Source organism: Dipodomys spectabilis, unplaced genomic scaffold, assembly GCF_019054845.1.
Source record: "Dipodomys spectabilis isolate Male_0828 unplaced genomic scaffold, ASM1905484v1 ptg000322l, whole genome shotgun sequence".
Lineage (NCBI taxonomy): Eukaryota > Metazoa > Chordata > Mammalia > Rodentia > Heteromyidae > Dipodomys > Dipodomys spectabilis.
In genome coordinates, this window is record NW_024870999.1 from 191,774 (window position 1) to 210,540 (window position 18,767).

Sequence of the window (18,767 nt, forward strand, 5' to 3'; positions counted from 1 at the left end):
CGCTTACCTCCAGTTAACCACTAGAAAACTGGAAGTGGCACTGTGGCTCAAAGTGGTAGAGTGCTAGCTTTGAACAAAAGAGCTCAGGGACAGAACTCAGGTCTTGAGTTCAAGCTCCATGACTAATCAAAAACAAAACAAAATTCCAGCCCCTATTTTGGTCACTTCTTTGAATGTCTCACTTGTGATCTTCCTGCCTCCACCTGCAGAGTGCTGAGATTAGAAGCAGGTACCACCATACCTGGCCTCTTGGTCACTCTTAACACAGTAAGGAAACTGTTACAGAGGGAAGCCAAGGAGTGAGTGTGTGTGTGTCCCACGTACATAGCTCTGTGAGACTGTGTTTAAGGGTGCCTAAGTGTCTGCATTAAGAGCCTGCAGCACATATGTTGTATGCATGTGTGTACTGTCTTCAGGGCATGTGTTGCATACAATTGTGTATGTGCTTAATGTTTGTTGCCAGGCAGATCTTCTGGGGACTTTGTTCTAGTTAGCCTGGCAGAGAATTACACATGGCTGGGGTGTGGGGGGTCACACTCATGCATCCAGATCTTTTCCTGGCCTTCTGCTCCTTCCCTCTGCACAAGGACCTTGCAGGGATGGAAGTAACTGGGAGCAAGGCCCCTCGATGGGCAAATGAAAGATCACTGTGGCAGAGCCAGAAAGCAGACTCAGAGCCATCCTTTTGGGAAAAAAATATCTGCCCTGGTAGGAAACACCACCAAAGCAACAGCAGGGGCAAAGGCACAAACCACGCTTGGCTTCCAGAACAACCCACAGGCAGTATGGGTTCCCTCCTTTGGGTTCTGTTAAACCTCACTTGGGAAAGACAGTAGAATTTATAGCTCTGATGGGCCTCCACCTCTAGGGCTAGGATGGAGTCCTGGGGATTGTCATGTGCATAGTAAACATAGCAGAACACCCAGAAATGGGCCAATCCACAGGATAGGCAACAAGAAGTTGAGCCCAGGACTTCCACATTTGGGATCGGAGAACATAACCCCCTGCTATGCCTCAGGTAACAGCAAAGGGTGATTGGTAGGTGTGGCCTGATTTCACAAGAAGCCCTCTATACACACACCTACCCCTTCTGCCCCTTGCAGACCAAGAATCCTCACATACAGATTTGAGAGAACTTTTTGCAGGCCAAAGAAGCCACTGAGGCTGACAGGTAGAACCCATCTTTCCCAGCAGCCCCATGCAGGCCTCCCATCTCCCTATCCATTTTGTCTGAAGCTGTGTTCCTGATGTCATGGGCTACCTTTTGTCTTGTGACCACACCAGTAATGGAAACATTGGCCCAGCTAAACATAATGTGATGTGACAGTTCTGACCCACAGATTCTGGAGCACCAGATGAAGAGATGCACAGGCAGGACACACACACAAAACCAGTATAGTATCAGCATAAGATGACACAGAGATCAACGGAAAATTCAGAGTCCAAGAAAAATAACCTACATAGTAAATGATGATGATGATGATGATGATGATGCAGTGCTGGAGTTTGAACTCAGAGCCTTGTGTATGCTAGGCAGGAGCTCCACCAGTGGTGGCTAAATTAATTTTGCAAAATGAATCTAATAGGAAAAGAGTATCTTTAATAAATTATGTGAGGACAACTAGGCAATGACCCCTTACCTCAAACCTATATAAAAATTACCTCAAGCCAAGCATTGGTGGCTCATGCCTGTACTATCATCTTTTTTTGGGGGGTCCAGTCGTGGGGCCTGAACTCTGGGCCTGGGCGCTGTCCCTCAGCTCTTCAGCTCAAGGCTAGCACTCTACCACCTGAGCCACAGCGCCACTTCCGGCTTTTTTCTTTTTGCTTCTGTGGTGCTGAGGAATCGAACCCAGGGCCTCAGGCATGCAAGGCAAGCGCTCTACCACTGAGCCACCTTCCCAGCCCTGGTGGCTCATGCCTGTATCCTAGGTACCTCAGGAGGATGAAATCTGAGAATCACAGTTCAAAACCAGCTCACTCAGGCAGGAAAGTCCATGAGACTTTTTTTTTTGCCAGTCCTGGGGCTTGAACTCAAGGCCTAGACACACAAGATGCCAGGGGTTCATTTTCTCATAAGGAGAGGGGAGAGAAGGCTAGATCTTCACATAAATCTTGAGATGACAATCCAAAGAGAGCCATAAGATTCTTGATCAATGTATGCTTTTGAAAAAGTATGAAATGAATGCTCATGCAAAATTGGTTTTATGTGGGCACAAAGAGTACAAAGTAGAATGTCTGTCTTCGGGGAAACAACAGAATACATGGGTGGTCATGTCAATAATCTCAACCAACACTAGGGAGACTGACACAGAGGACTGGACTGCAGGGCCAGCCTGGGCTACACAGAGATGGAAACTAGCCACTAGTCTGGTGTGGTCTTTTCATAGCAAGAACCTATTTTAAAAAAAAAAATAGCTGTAGGACATGCTAATAAAGGAAGGGGCAAGGGCCATCTACCCCTCTGGCTTACCACATGAGCTGGCCCAGAGCAGAGCATCTAGAGGCTAGTTTTCATGTTCTCTATTTTCAACTGAAAGACTGTTTACTGAAAACCTCTTTAACAAAAGTGTGTAAAAAACAAAAAGAGCTGGGTGCCAATGGCTCATGCCTATAATCCTAGCTACTCAAGAGGCTGAGATATGAGGATCGTGGTTCATTGCCAGTCTTAGCAGGAAAGCCCATGAGACTCTTATCTCCAATCAACCACCAGAAAACTGAAAGTGGCGCTCAAAAGTGGCTCAAGTAGTACAGTGCTAGCCTTGAGCTGAAGAGCTCAGGGATAGCACCGAGGCCCTGAGTTCAAGACTCATGACCGACAAAAAAAAATTAAAAAGACTTGGCTCACACCTGTAATTCTAGCTACTCAGGAGGCTGAGATCTGAGGATCACAGTTGAAAATAAGCCCAGGCAAGAAGGTCTGGGAGGCACTTGTTTCTAATTAACCACCAAAAAAAGGCAAAAGTGGATCTGTGGCTCATATGGTAAAATGCCAGCCTTGACCAAAAGAGCTCAAAGATAACCCCTTAGGTCCTGAGTTCAAGTCCCAGATGTGGCAAAAATAAAGAAGGAAGAAATTTAAAAAAAAAAAAAAAAAGACTGCTCTATCCTCAAAAGAACAAAAACCAATAAAGCTCCATAGCAGAAGGGGAGGATGTATGGAGAGGAAGGAAGATGTCTGGAGGAACTGAACCACAATGTGTTAAATCTGCAACTGCAGTGACAAAGCACCTGACACTAACAACTTAAAGGAGGAAAAATTCCTTTTGGCTCATGACTTCAGAGGTTCAGTCAGTGGTCACTTGGCTCCAGTGTTTCCAGGCCTGAGGTGAGACACAACATGGCAGAGGGGTCATGGTGGAACAGAGCTGCTGCTCATCTCATGGTGGCCAGATAGAAGCCAAAATGGACTGAAGACAGGTATCCCATTCAAGGACAAACACTCAGTGACCAGTCCTTCAACTGGGCCCACTTCCTAGTTTCTACCACCTCCAATATTGCCATCAGATATACCATGCTCACCTATGCATCAAACCATGATGAGAAGGGAGCCCTAACAATCCAGTCATTCCCAAGCCCCACCTCTGGATATTGCACTGGGGCCAACCCTTCAACACATGAATTCTCAGGGAACATTTCACATCCAAACCATACCTGCCAGACCTACTAAAATGGCTAAATAGTAAAAACACTAAGTGCTGTCAGAGCCAGAGCAACTGCTTTAAAGAACATTTAATGAAGACAGGTGGTTCACTCTGCTGGTAACCTGCAATGTGTCTCTTCTTTGTAAACTTCAAGGCATATTTCCCTCATGACCCCAAAATTGTATGCTTTGCTATTGACTCAGAGGAAATGAAAATGTGCTTATACCAAATCTTACCCTCATGGATATAGCAACTTATGAATAATCATCAAAACCTGGAAACTAAGTCTCCATCAGCAGACTCGATTCACCATGAAGCATTTATAACCTGCACTGATAGAGGAACAACTACTGCTGCCCCAGCAAACTGCATGACTTTCAAAGGCTTTGTGCTGAGGGGGCAGACAGTAATGCAGCTCAATCCCACATTTATGACAGAACCACTGGGTTGCAGGGTGGGAACATGTGACCATAACAGGACAGTGTAAGGTGATATCTATGGGACAGACTGTTGCATCCCAGTGATGGCAGAAGTGACAAGTTTTTGCATGAGATATGTTAAAAACCTATAAAACTACACACTCACAGCCCTCTTTATTGCATGTTTATTTTTTTAAAAAAATTTGTTGGTAGTGGGGCCTGGGGACTGTCTCTGAGCTCTTTTTGCTTAAGGCTAGTGCTCTACCACTTTGAGCCACAGCACCACTTCTGGTTTTCTGGTGGTTAATTGGAGATAAGAGTCACATCCTTTCCTGCCCAGGCTGGTTTCAAACCATGATCCTAAGATCTCAGCCTCCTGAGGAGCTAAGATTACAGGCATGAGCGACCAGCACCCGGTTTATTTTAAAATTGATAAGTGGTCAGAAGAGCCCTCACCTGACAAGGTGACCAAGTCCCAAAGGAGACCAGAGTGGGCTCCAGGTAGGCACAGCAAGGACCAGACTGTGCCTAAACATGTGGAACACACAAGATGGTCCTCTCCAGCACTTCTGCCTCAGAGATGAGGAGTTGACCATGTCCAATCTGGCACCCATCAGCAGGAAATAGTGAGACAGGAAATGGCTTGGATGGGGGGCCCAGGAGAGTGTGTACTGAAGTTGGCAGGGTGGCAGGAATGGTAGCGGCCTGGGGCTGTGCTTGGAACTGCATCATTTGGGTATGGAAACTGCTGCAAAGCTGGGTAGAGCTGCTGCCAGAGAGGCAAGGCATGACTTTGTCCTTAAAGGCAAAAGAAGAGTCTGGCTGGAGACTGCAATGCTGGACTGGCCTCCAGAGGGCCTGAAGATGCTGACGCACCCCCTCAACACCCCTATGAAGATGTCATAAGGCCAGAATGACCTCCTCCACCTCACAGTACAAGCGTGGGGTAGGGATGCCTGCTTCCCTTCCAGGCACTTCTAGTGGGATGCTCTGCAGGAGCCTCCAAGGCATCTCAACTGAACAAATGTGCACACCAGGACCGTAGGCTCTGCCATAGCTCCGGATGTGGGTACTGCTCAGAGCCCTTACCAGGCTAGGACCCTGAGGCATGGGGAGGCTAAAGCTGACCCCGAGCCACACAGCTATGAGGCTGGCTAGGCAGGGCCCACCTCACCAAAGCCCCTGCAGTGATAACCCCTCTGCTGGCAGAGATGAGGACGTGGGACGTAGCAAAGCATCTAGCAGCCCCTCATTTCTTACCAGTGGGGGTGGGGACACCACAGGATCAGGCGTTTCTCTGCTCAGGGGGAAGGTACTCAAGGCCCAGGTGTCGGAAGATATCTTCCTCAGAAGCAACATGGAAAATCGTCTTCTGCAACAAGACCCACAGTCTACTGGGACACCCAGTGCCCTCCCCCTGAACCCTCCTGTCTGCATATGTGCAGGGCACCAAGCCAGACAGTTTTACTATGGACAGGCTGGACGGGGAGGCAGAAAGCAGGGACCTTTGCTATGACAGGGTACCCTTGTGGTTTCAACATTTTGCAGGAGTTGAGACCCTGATCTGGGCTCTGTGGGTTCTAGGATGGAGGGATCTGGGCCATTTCTGGGGCCAGGAAGCAGGGTAATTCTTGTCAGCATACCTTCTCTGGGTCAAACAGCCCATGGCTGTTCAGACATAGTCCTTTCTCCTTGCGGCTGAAACGGCGCAGCTCCCGCTCAAAAAGCTAGGGGGAAATGACTGCTCTAGTCAAGGTAACCTACCTTGGCCTTGAACAATTCCAGTAATAGCCCAGACCTACCTGAGAGCCAGTCCAGCCAAGGAGAGCAAAAGGGAACTGACTGCTGGGGGCAACCACCAGATCTACCCTCACGGCTTTCCAGGCACTCCAGGACTCCAGGACTCCCTCAGCAGCCCCTGGAGGTTGAGGCAGGCGGAAAATGCAGAAACTTCTCTCAAAGGCATCCATGGTGTGTTTCTGCTGGGCCAGGTATGTGAGGTCCCCCAAGTGGCTGGGATGGTGCTGGTGATACAGGACAAGGCCCTGCAGGGAGAGGCAGTTGTGTGCCAGGTACCACCACAGTGCCAAGAGGACAGAAGGCGAGTCCGTGGCCACCCTGGTCTGGGGCACTGAGGGCCTCACCTGGCTCTGCAGGTGGTGCAGTAGTCTGGGCAGCAGCCCTACCTCCTGGCCCTGCTCAGGGTGGGTGATGAGGAAGTCCACATCATGGCCCAGCATCTTCCCTCTGAGGGGAAACAGTCTGATTCCCACTTCCGCCTTGGGCTATGTTTCCTTCAGGTAGTAAGAAGGCCACCAGTGTTCAAGGCTCAGGTTCCTACCCTGGGGTGGGATCTGGAGTCAAGGAAGAAGGGCATGTTGGGCTTCCTTACCTCCGGAAGCCACCGGTGAGTGTGACAGTGGCCCCAGGCAGGATCTGTCCCACGGCTGCCTCCACCAGCTCCTGCAGGGCCTCAGCATCAGACCGCCCAACTGGGGTGCTCAGATCCTGGTGGTGCTGCAGTCCTGTGGGCAGCACAACCCTCCTGACTCTCTCAGCCTGCCCTCCCCACTTGGCCCCATACCTCAGCTGAGCCCCAGATGCTACAGCAACACCAAAAAAGGGCTCCAGTAATTCTGATTGCAGGGGAAGATGTCAGGAAGTCTACCTGCCTACAGCCAAGATCCAACCCCCACCCCCCGTCCCCCCGCCATACTTCCTGCCACTCAGGGAAACCCGCAGATCCATTAGTACAAAGGGCTTTAGTTTGTGGAAACTTCTTGCCCAGGTGGCTCTGGTGAAGCTCAGGGCCAGTCTTCCCTTGAGCTCACCTGCTTTCTGCTGCTGGGTCAGTCTCTGGGGCTGTTCTCGGAGCTCATCTAGGGTTCGAAGCCCTTCAAGGTACCACCGGTTAGCAGTCTTCACCCCCACCCCAAAGATCTGGGTGAAGAGCTGTATGAAGGAAGGAAGCACTGGATCAGGAGCAAATTTCCCAGGGGACACACATTGTAGCTTTTGTGCCCAAGGCAGAGGGCAAAGACTCAGACCCAGAGTCCGGCCTATGCAACACTTTCTCAAAGGAGTGAATTCACACAATCTGTGAACAGCCCAAGGTGGGAAGGGGCTCTACTACCCACCTGCCAAAAGCCTACAGTAAGCTACTTTCTAATCACAACACAAAAGGTCTCACCTCCACGCTCATATAGGCCAAGCCTGTGCTTTTAACAGAACCAACATTTTCTTTTTTTTTTGTCGGTCGTGGGGCTTGAACTCTGTGCCTGGGCGCTGTCCTTCAGCTCTTCAGCTCAAGGCGAGTGCTCTACCACTTGAGCTACAGCGCCACTTCTGGGTTTTTTTGATGGTTTATTGGAGATAGGAGTCTCATGGTCTCTCCTGCCGGGGCTGGCTTTGAACCGCGATCCTCAGATCTCAGCCTCCTGAGTAGCTAGGATTACAGGCGTGAGCCACCTAGGATTACAGGCGTGAGCCACCAGCGCCCAGCCAGAACCAACATTTTCTTAATTCATCAACTCAGCAGGCTCTCAGGTCACTGGGAAAACTATGCCTTTCACACTGATAGCAGCTCGAACTTATTGCTGTAGTTCTCAAAAACAAGGTGTCCATCAGCAAGAAGGTTGTTTCTGCAGAAATGCTGAAAGGGCTGGATAAGCCTACTCAAGGCTTCAACATGGCAAGTATGGGGTGGCAAGTCTCCCACATGTAGTAGGTGGGAGGGGGAGGACCCAGGTGCCAACTGGTCCAGGGGAACCCAGGACCAAGCATGTCACCTGCCCTGGCCTATGGGCCTAAGACTCTTCACAGAAACTTTGGAATGAGACTGAAGCCAGCTCATAGTCGTGGAGGCTGCACACATGGTCTAAACCCCCTGTGATTGGTTCTCCTATCAGTGGAGGGCACTGATGTGCGTCACAAGAGGATGGAGCTGGTGTACAGAGAGGCAGAGGGGATAAACAGCCACAGCCCTTCAATTTCTAGACATCTTTCCCTTGATTCTCTGGACCCAGAGCACAAGGCAGGCCACTGACACAGTAACCAACAGATACTGAGTTTAAAAATGCACTGGTGAGCCAAGTGCCAGTATCTTACGTCTGGAAGCCTCGCTACTCAGGAGGTTGAGATCTGAGGATCGTGGTTCAGAGCCAGCCCAGGCAGGAAAGGCCGTGAAACTCTATCTCCAATAAACCACAAGAAACCAGAAGTGGCACTGTGACTCAAGTGGTAGAGCTAGCTAGCCTTGAGCTGAAGAGCTGAAGGACAGCACCAGGCCCAGAGTTCAAATCCCATGACTAGAAAAAAAAAAAATTTCACTGGTGAGGGGTGGGAATGTGGCTTAGTGGTAGAGTGCTTGCCTAGCATGCATGAAACCCTCCCTGGGTTTTGATTCCTCAGTACCACATTAACAGAAAAGGCCGGAAGTGGCACTATGACTCAAGTGGTAGAGTTCTAGACTTGAGCACCAAGAGGCTCAGAGACAGAGGCCAGGCCCTGAATTCAAGCCCCAGAACAGGCAAAAAAAAAAAAAAAAGCACTGGTGGCTCACACCTATAATCCTAGCTTACTCAGGAAACTGAGATGCAGAGGGCTGAAATTCAAGGCCAGCCTGGGCAGAAAAGTTCACTAGACTCCATCTCCAAAATAACCAACAAAAAACAAGACTGGAAGTATGACTTAAGTGGTACAGTGCCAATCTAGCAAGCATGAGACTCTGAGTTCATGGCCCAGTACTACAATAGCAACAATTGATAACAATAATAAACCAGGAAAAAACAGGACTGGAGATGTGGCTCAAGAGGTAGAGCGTCAGACTAGCAAGCACTAGGTCCTGAATTTAATCCTCAATAAGATGAATGCCAAGATTGTGGTGTATACCTATAATTCTAACACTCAGAAGGCTGAGGCAGGAGAATCATGTTTGAGGCTAGCTTGAGCTACCAAGTAAACTGTCTTAAAAAAAAATGATTAAGATGGGGAGGGAAGGGATGGTAGTGGAAAAACAAAGGAGAAGGTAACAATGCTCAATAGGAAATGTACTCATTACCTTACTCATTAATTGTAACCCCTCTGTACAGTAATTTTACAATAAAAAATGATTAAGAAAATAATCAGCTTCACAATTACATTGTTTATGAAACAATTTCCTTGATTACTAATATAACTTTCTGTTTCCTTGATTACTAATATAACTTTCTGCTAGCCTGGGTACATCTGGTGACTTTGGAATTCCCAGGAGGGCAGGATGGAGGACAGGGATACCAAGGTTCTAGCATCAGTCAGTTCTTCTCCATCCCCTGCCCAGCAGATCCTCACTGGGGCTGGAGCTGGAACTGAGGGGGAAACCACTCACCTACCTATGTCAACATCGAGATCACTTCATCTCAACACCCATGTTGCTTCACTCAGCAGACAGCCTGCCCCAGGCCCCATGCCCAAAAATACTTCATACATGGCTTGCGGTTAACTCTTCCAAGACTTACCCGTCAATACTGACAAGGTTCTGGGCAATCTCCCACAGTATCATGGCCTTGCCTGGGATAATCCCCACCAAAAATTCAAGGTACCTGAGTTACTATTCACTGGCAGAAAATTCCTTCTATTGTCTAGCCTCAGTCCCTCCTGCTGCAGGAAACTTATTCTCTCCCCTGAGCCCCTTTCCATTGGAAAGGAGGGTATCTATGGGAACAAAAATGTGAAATCAGAAACATCCTTGCTAAAAAGCAAACATCTTTCCCTCTCTCAAGTTTTGCAGTTTACTACAAACTTTGCTGAAGGCCACTGGCAACCTTGAGGCTTATCACGAGCTATACTGAGTTGCTATATTTATTAGTCAGGAGCTTATAATAAAAATCACTTCTGTAAAGAAAATTTCAGGGTACCCCCCCAAACATGTGAATGAGTTTCTAATGTTTTGAGAACCATGGGAATAAATTCTTATGTTTTGAGATTTAAAATATACTATCCCTTCCCAAGGTTATGTTTTGACTTCTGTAAGCCAAGGATACGTTTTGACTTTTTGTAATAATGTCAATAGCATTCATAGTATTGACCATGCTGACTAAGTCAAAATTATGTTTTGCCTATGCTCTTGTGACTCAGGCTATGTTTTCCTTCTGTAAGCTTGCTTGCTTGCTTGGGTAAACATGACCTGTGTGAAACCCCTTCCTATAAAAATCCCCCATGAAAAGCAAGTGGGGCTGCTCTCTAGCTCTGTGAGCTAGGGACAGATGCCACATGGCTAATAAAAAGGCTTCCAGCCAGTGTGACTGAATGCTGTTGACTCCTTTCACCCATTGTGGATTCAAGCCCCAGTGGTCCTGGGAAGCTTTTTTCATTACCTTGCCCTCCCAAGAAGCCACACAACACCAACTATACCAACTACCTCAACACATATCTGATGACCTAACACCTCCAGCTACAAACCAGGTGTCAGAAAGGTGTCAGAGTAGACAAAACCATGGCATCCAGAGGGCTGGGCTGGTATGAAGACTAGCCTTCCTACCAGATTAGCAAGTACACAGAGAAAAAGATACCATGAAGACAAGGCAGGCCCATAGCATCAGGATAGCAGCCTGCAAACACACACACACACACACACACACACACATAGCACCAGGATAGCCTACACACACACACACACACACACACACACACTCACACACAGAGATGTCACACTGCACCCCCCAAAAAAACCACATTTTGCTGTGTGCTGTTTAACATACATGACAATAGCCCCTCAAGAAAAGGTGGCTCAAAAATAGGAGCTGGAGCCTGGTGCTGGTGGCTCACACCTGTAATCCTAACTACACAGGAGGCTGAGATCTGAGATCACAGTTCAAAACCAGCACAGGCAAGAAACTCTGTGAGACTCTTATCTCCAATTAACTACCAGAAAACTGCAAGTGGGGCTGTAGGTCAAGAGGTAGAACGCTCGCTTTGAGCTGAAGAGATGAGGGACAGCGCCCAGGCCCAGAGTTCAAGCCCTACATCCAACAACAACAAAAAAAATAGGAGCTAGGTGCTGGTGGCTCACGCTTGTAATCCTAGCTACTCAAGAAGCTGAGATTTGAGGATCACAGAAGCCAGCACAGGCAAGAAAGTCCTTTAGACTATTATCTCTAACTTTTTTTTTTTGGTCAGTCACGGGGCTTGAACTCTGGGCCTGGGTGCTGTTCCTCATCTCTTCAGCTCAAGGCTACCACTTGAGCCACAGCACCACTTCCCGTTTTCTGGTGGTTTATTGGAGCTAAGAGTCTTACAGGGGCTGGGAAGGTGGCTCAGTGGTAGAGCACTTGCCTTGCATGCATGAGGCCTTGGGTTCCATTCCTCAGCACCACATAAGCAAAAAGAAAGCTAGAAGTGGCGCTGTGGCTCAAGTGGTAGAGCGCTAGCCTTAAGCTGAAGAGCTGAGGGACAGCGCCCAGGCCCAGAGTTCAGGCCCCATGAACGGGCCCCCCCTCCCCCGGCCCCCCCCCCCCACCAAAAAAAAAAACAGAGTCTCACAGACTTTCCTGCCCTGGCCGGCTTTGAACCATGATCCTCAGATCTCAGCCTCCTGAGTAGTTAGGATTATAGGCATGAGCCACCGGCACCCAGCTTACCTAACGTTGGAAGTGGAGCTGTGGTTCCAGTAGTATAGCACTAGCCTTGAGCAAAACAGGGACAACATCCAAGTCCTGAGTTCAAGCTCCAGGTCTCTCTCCTTCTCTCTTGCTCTCTCTCTCTCTCTCTCTCTCAGACAGACAGACAGACACACTAATAGTCTAGTGAAAACAGATGGTGCTGAATGATCCAGAAAATTCCCTGTGCTCAAAACAGGCTGCCTGTCTCCAAATGACAGCCTGTACCTATCAGGTATTGGATTAGCTGCCATTTCCTCAGAGACCTCTCTAACCCCAGGGTTAACTGCTCCTGCTGGCTTCCCAAAACATTTCCTGAACTGGGAGGTACATACCCACCAGGGTCCTAGACCTGCCTTCGTACCTTCATGGTCTGGTACCTCTCTGAGCAGCGAATTTTCTCCACCTCCTCACATGCCCCATGTTCCAGCAGCTCCTAAGGAAGAGCACAAAGCAAAATCCTAAGCCTAGAAGAATTAAAGAGAACAGTCAGGTCAGGGCTGGGACCTGAGGAGGGAGAATGCCCTCTACACCCTGAAGAAAGAGCTCTGTGCTTGCTGCCAGAATCCAGTGGGATCTGGTGAAGAAGCCAATACTTAGGGAGGTGACCAGGAGCTGGTGCCATAGCAGGGGTGAAATCCCCTCAGGACTACAGTTGCAGTAACTGAGGACTTGATAGTATAAGTCAACTTTCAGACAACTAACATATGCTAGGATATATAGTGTTTGCTTTGCAGAATGTATAAGACTTCATCTAAAGGGGTAGCTGAACATGTCAGAGCCTCAAAAGACATATACTCCAGGTGCTTTTTCCTGCCACTGTGGACAGTGTGGGATAGTGCGTGTGGTAGGACACCAATGCTAATAAGACACTATACCAAGGCTCTCAGCCACCAACTCACACACAAGGAATCTGTGTGATGGCTTGTGTGTCCAAACTGTCAAACCACACACCTCCTGCCGCCCCTCATGAACCAGGCCTCCCAATACCCCACCCACTCACCCAATTCACCATGGCAGGAACCTACCCGGACCACCCTTAAAGAATGTTCTCCAAAGTAGGGTAGCCCCTGCAGCTGCCTCAGGGATGTGACAGGGGAGGGGAGGGCCCTGAGCACTGCAGATGCTCTTTGGAAGGAGAGGCAGCGACCCTCACTGCCTTCAAAGACTGCTGCCTCTGCCAGTATATCCAGGGCCTCCTGCAGGAAGAGATTTGGTTAAGACACAGGCTGAGCAGGGTGCCTTGCTCTAACCTATCAACAGCCACCCAGCCATACCCATGGTCCCGGCTGCTATGACCTCCTAAAAGATGCAGCTCACCGAGAGGGTAGTGTTGTGATGTGTGAGAGGCGTGGGGCGCTGACAGGCATAGGATGGAATCCACTCTGGGCTCAGGGGCCCCTTCCTGGGCTCAGCCACCTGAGGAACGGTAATGTAGAGATCATCACAGGCTTCAAGACAGGACAGCTAGGTGACACATAAATGCTTGTCTCTCCTGAGCATCCACCCGGCCCCTCTGAACTTACAGGACACAGATAGGAAACTCAGAGGGCAACAAAACCATGAGAGGCATAAACATGGGAGGCACTGCTCTGAATAGGTTGAGATGGCACTCTTAAAGCCCAAGCAGAAGCAACCCATGGAACACACTGCCTGCCATTGTATATTCGACTTAGTATTTACAGCTCTTCCAACCTTCACAACCCCAGAGGATTGGAAGCATGCTTCTGTGACAGGGCTAACAGATAAAACCAGGACTAAGGACAAGGCAGCTTGGCTTCTGACCATCCTAAGAAGGAGCTCTTGCTAACCAACAGGTCATCCCAAGTACTCCAGAAGAAAAGTCTGAAGATGATAAAAAAAAAAAAAAAAAAGTACACCCGCGCCAGAAGTGTGGCTCAAGCCTATAATCTGAGCTACTTGGGAGGCAGAGATCAGGGTAGCACAGTTCAAGACCAGCCAGGCATAAAATTTTGTGGGACTGACGAGCACTAGTGACTCATGCCTATAATTCCAGCTACTCAGGAGGCTGAGATCTGAGGACTGTGGTTTGAAGCCAGCCCAGGCAGGAAATTCTGTGAGACTCTTTATCTCACAGTGAGTGGTTAACTAAAAGTGGACAGCTTTGACTCAAAGTGGTAGATCTCTAACCTTGAGGGAGAAAACAAAACCTCAGGCCCTGAGTTCAAGCCTCATGATGACTGGGCACAGTGGCACAGGAAGCACAAATAGAACAACTGCAGCTCAGACTGGCCTGAGCATAAAGCAAGACCCAACCTAGAAAATAATAAAGGCAAAAAGGGGCTGGAGGGGCTGGGAAGGTGGCTCAGTGGTAGAGTGCTTGCCTTGCATGCATGAGGCCCTGGGTTCCATTCCTCATCACCACATAAGCAAAAAGAAAAAAGCTGGAAGTGGCGCTGTGGCTCAAGTGATAGAGCGCTAGCGTTGAGCTGAAGAGCTGAGGGACAGCGCCCAGGCCGAGTTCAGGCCCCATGAATGGACCTCCCCCCCGAAAAAAGGGGGCTGGAGGGGTGGCTCAAATGGTAGAGTACCTGCCTAGCAAACATGATGTCCTGAGTTCAGGCCATCAGTGTATGTACACACACACACACACACACAACTAGTGGACCCTACGTAGTGAGGACAGGTGTTGGGATGGCCTAGTCTCCAAGCACTTGCTGTAGCCCCTCTACTTGCTCTTTAGGGACCCAGAGGTTAGTGGAGCTCTCTCATTATCCTCCTCTCCCTTCCCCTTCCCCTCCCCTCCAGAGGACAATGAAACAATGCTTCCCATCACACCTCCACTGAGTTGGGCAGCACAGGCTCACCTCTAGGCGATGCCGGAACTCCACAGGGACAGGCTGCCCAGCTTCCATGCTCTCTGTGAACCAGGTGATGTCCAGCAGAGCAGGGTGGGGGCCATCTGGACAAGTAGTAGCTACATGCTCCTGCCAGCAGATGGCCTCCTCTGCCGAGGTCTGCTCCATCACCACGTGGGTCACCTCAGAGCTGGGGGGAGGGAAAGAAGGGTGAAACCCAGGCCCCATCCTGTTCTGCTCCATACATCCAAGCCTTTGTTCCTGCTATGCCCCTCTGCATGGTGATATTTTCCACATGTCACCTCTTCCAGAGAGTCTTCCAGGCATCTCCCCCTGATGCAAGGAACAACTCTCACAATTGTAGTTCTGGGTTCCAGATATTCACAAGTCACCTGTTAACTTGTTTCCCTTTCCACTCCACAGAACAGAATTCTTTGCAGGTGGGGGAAAAGGTGGTGCTCATCTTGGTGCTGGGGTTTAAGCACAGATACCCAAGCCTTCCTGCATTATACTGAACCCATTCCTGCACATGCTTGGGCAAACTCAGGCTATATTTCCTCCTACATAAAGTTAGGTAACCCAGCTATCTTTGTAGAGCTGTTATAAAAATGCAGTGCTGCCAAGGTGCTGGTGGCTCACAACTGTAATCCTAGCTACTCAGAAAGCTGAGATCTGAGGATCGTGGTTCAAAGCCAGCCTGGATAATAAGATCTGAGAGACTCATTCCCTATTAACTATCGGAAAACCGGAAGTGGTGCTGTGGCCCAAGTGGTAAAGCACTAGTCTTGAGCTGAATAGCTGAGGGACAGCGCCCAGGCCCAGAGTTCAAGCCCCATCATCAATACACACATACACATACATACACACACACACACAAACACACACATACACACACACACGCACGCATGCACGCACGCACACAAAGTTAGGCCAGGTATTCAGAAGACTGAGATCTGAGGATCGTGATTTGAAGCCTGCTCAGGCAGGAAAGTCCGTGAGATTCTTAAGAGTATATCCAATTAATCACCCCCAAAAGCCAGAAGTACAGCTATAGCTCAAGTGCAGAGTCTTAGTAACCCTAAGTGGAGAAGCTCAGGAGCAGCGCGGGGCTGAGTTCAAGCCCCAGGACCAACACCAAAAAAAAAAAAGGTAAATGAGCTAACGTAAGTCCTCTTGCTATCCCGATCTCAGCTTCTGTCTCCCTGGGTATTGTCTGTCTGGGGTTCTGTCCCTCCAGGAAAGATGATAACTTGTGCCCATTGTTGCGGGACTCCGGAGGATCAGGTGGCAACAAGCTACTCCTCCCTGGCTGCCCCGACCCTGCCTCTTTGAAATGCCCCTGGCGCCATTCTCAGCAAAGCCAAAGCCGTTCCGGCGTTTCCTAACACCCCACGTTGCGGAAGTGCGGCTCCGGGCTGGAGGAGTCACGTGAGGGCGAAGGCGCCAGGGGCAACTGTGAACCCCAAACCTCTGGGCGCTGCCGCTGTCCCGCCTGGGTCTCCGCGCCTCCGAGGTCAAGGGGTCCCACACGGGGTCAGCCCAGCCCCCCGCGAAGCAGGCGTCCCGCCAACGCGGGCAGCCTCCGGCCCCGCGCGGGCCACACACCTGAAGGCGTCGAGGACGCGGAAGCCTTTGGACCGGGCCAGGCGCGTGAGGAAGGCCCGGCGGCTGCGGCCCATCCTGCGCTCGGCCAGGTAGACGGCGACGCCGGGGAAGCGGCCCGAGGGCGGCGCGGGGGCGGGGGCCGCAAGGGCTCGCGCGCGCCGGCGGGGCGGGAGCATCGGGGCGCAGCCTGGCGGGGCCGGGAGACGGAAGGCGGGAAGAAAATGCCGGGAAGGAGGAAGGAGAGCGGGGAAGTCAAGCGGCCTACGCCAGCAAGAAGAGGAAGTGGAGCCGGCTGGCCGTCCGCACCGCCCTAGGCAAATGAGCTCCTCCGTGGGATTCGCGCTCTAACGCCCGGCCCGCCGTCAAGCAAAGGAACCGAACCCACGCTCGGGACAAACTTGGCCCGGCTTCGCTGACCGGGGGTGTGTGTATGTGTGTGTGTGGCTTCCTGCATCCGGGATCTCGGCCTCCCCTGTGAGGGGCGGACCGGAGAGGGGGCGGGGCCTTATTTGCATCTGGGAAGAGCTCGGCCTTAGTTGGGCGGGGCGGGGCGGGGCGGGCGAGGGGAGACGAGGCGGGTCTTGGCCGCTTTGATCTGGCCCGACGGTCCCCAACAGCAGCCTGCTTCGTCCCACCCAGTGGCTCCTGGTCCTGAGTCCTTGGACCTGCTTCGGGACCTGCGGGTCCAGGAGCTCCGCGTGGCCCCGTGTTGCTGCTACTGCTGCTGCTGCTTCAAACACACGAAAGTATTTTTTTTAGTTGCATGGCATTGGGACAAACTGGCCAACCATTGGAAAAATAGAAATTGGCTCCAACCGCTACTGCTTAACACTAAATAAATTCCAGATGAATCACAGATTTTAGAAAGAACCCGAAACACACGGTGTAGAAAGTTGATGAGAATTTTTTAATGTCCTAAATACCACAATAAGTTTGGAAATACTAAATGGAAAGAATGATTAACTGGACCACGTACAAATGTAAAAATGTGACCAAGAGTGGTGGTACACACCTGTAATGTCTGCACTGGGAGGAGGCAGAGGGATCTCCATTTAGAGTCTAGTTTAGGTTTTCAATATAGCCCATAATATACTGTACAATATACCCTATCTAAGAAAAGTGTTGGGGCTGGGAAAGAGTGCTTGCCTAACGTGCATGAAGCCCTGGCTTCAATTCCTCACTACCAACCACATAAACAGAAAAAGCTGGAAGTGATGCTGTGGCTCCAGTGGTACAGTGCTAGCCTTAAGCAAAAAGAAGCTCAGGGACAATGCCCAGGCCCTGAGTTCAAGCCCCAGGACTAGCAAAAAAAAAAAAGTGTTAAAAAATTTGGCTGGGCCGGGCGCTGGTGGCTCACGCCTGTAATCCTAGCTACTCAGGAGGCTGAGAACTGAGGATCGGATCGCGGTTCAAGCCAGCCTGGGCAGGAGAGACTGTGAGACTCCTATCTCCAATAAACCACCAGAAAACCGGAAGTGGTGCTGTAGCTCAAGTGGTAGAGCGCTGGCCTTGGGCTGAAGAGCGAAGGGACAGCGCCCAGGCCCAGAGTTCAAGCCCCACGACCGACCAAAAAAAAAAATTTGGCTGGGCCACAAAAAATAAAATACCTAAGAGTTTACTAAAGAAGTGAAGGACCTCTACGATGAAAACTTTAACCTGAAAAAGGATATCAAAGCAGAACTTAGGAAGTGGACAAACCTCCCATGCTCCTGGATTGGAAGGATCAGCATTGTGAAAATGGCAATACTTCCCAAGGCTATCTACAAATTCAGTGAGGTACCTCAATAGTCCAACCTCATTCTTCAAGGAAATAGAAGGAGTAATCCAAAAATTCATATGGAACAATAAAAGACACGAATAGCAAAACAATCCTTAACAAAAAGAACAGTGCTGGAGGAATATCAATACCAAATTTCAAACTCTACTGCAAAGCCATAGTGATCAAAACAGCTTGGTACTGGCACAAGAACAGACCTGAGGACCAATGGAATAGAACTGAAAACCCAGAAATGAACCCACAGACCTATACCCACCTAATCTTCGATAAGGGAGCTAAAAAAAATAGAATGGAAGAAAGACAGCCTCTTCAGTAAATGATGCTGGAAAAACTGGTTAATCTCCTATAGAAAACTAAAGCTAGATCCTTATATATCACCCTGCAACAGAATAAACTCCAAATGGATCAAAGACCTCAGGTGCAGACACCCTGAAAACATTACAGGAAGGAATAGGAGAAACTGTAGGTCTCCTTGGAACAGGCTGAAATTTTCTTAATAGAGACCTAGAAACACAACAAATCAAAGAAAGGTTGGATAAATAGGATTGCATTAAACTGCAGAGCTTCTGCTGGCAAAGGACATAGTTAACAAGATCAATAGAAAGCCCACGGATTGATTGGTAGAGCTTCACTAGCCATACAAAGGACAAGGGTCTCATATCGAAAATATACCTGGAACTCAAAAAATTAAATTCCCAAATAACAAATCCTCAAAGAAACAACTGCCTGATAAATAAGTGGGCTAAAGAATTAAAGAGAGGGCTGGGAAGGTGGCTCAGTGGTAGAGCGCTTGCCTTGCATGCATGAGGCCCTGGGTTCGATTCCTCAGCACCACGTAAGCCGGAGAAAAAAAAAGCCGAAAGTTGCAC

General features: G+C 49.7%; 1 protein-coding gene across 1 annotated transcript; it reads right to left on the bottom strand.

The window, feature by feature from the left end:
* Nucleotides 1–114: 114 nt before the first annotated feature.
* Polm (DNA polymerase mu) lies at nucleotides 115–16,297 on the bottom strand. Its single transcript, XM_042702362.1, has 12 exons — nucleotides 16,122–16,297; nucleotides 14,526–14,706; nucleotides 13,018–13,116; nucleotides 12,726–12,896; nucleotides 12,062–12,133; nucleotides 6,895–7,015; nucleotides 6,456–6,588; nucleotides 6,208–6,310; nucleotides 5,866–6,108; nucleotides 5,707–5,790; nucleotides 5,324–5,435; nucleotides 115–1,579 (listed from the first exon to the last, which is right to left on the bottom strand). Exons 1-11 carry the CDS (start codon nucleotides 16,295–16,297, stop codon nucleotides 5,349–5,351), a joined length of 1,470 nt encoding a protein of 489 aa, XP_042558296.1. The 3' UTR covers nucleotides 115–1,579; nucleotides 5,324–5,348.
* Between the last annotated feature and the right edge of the window lie 2,470 nt (nucleotides 16,298–18,767).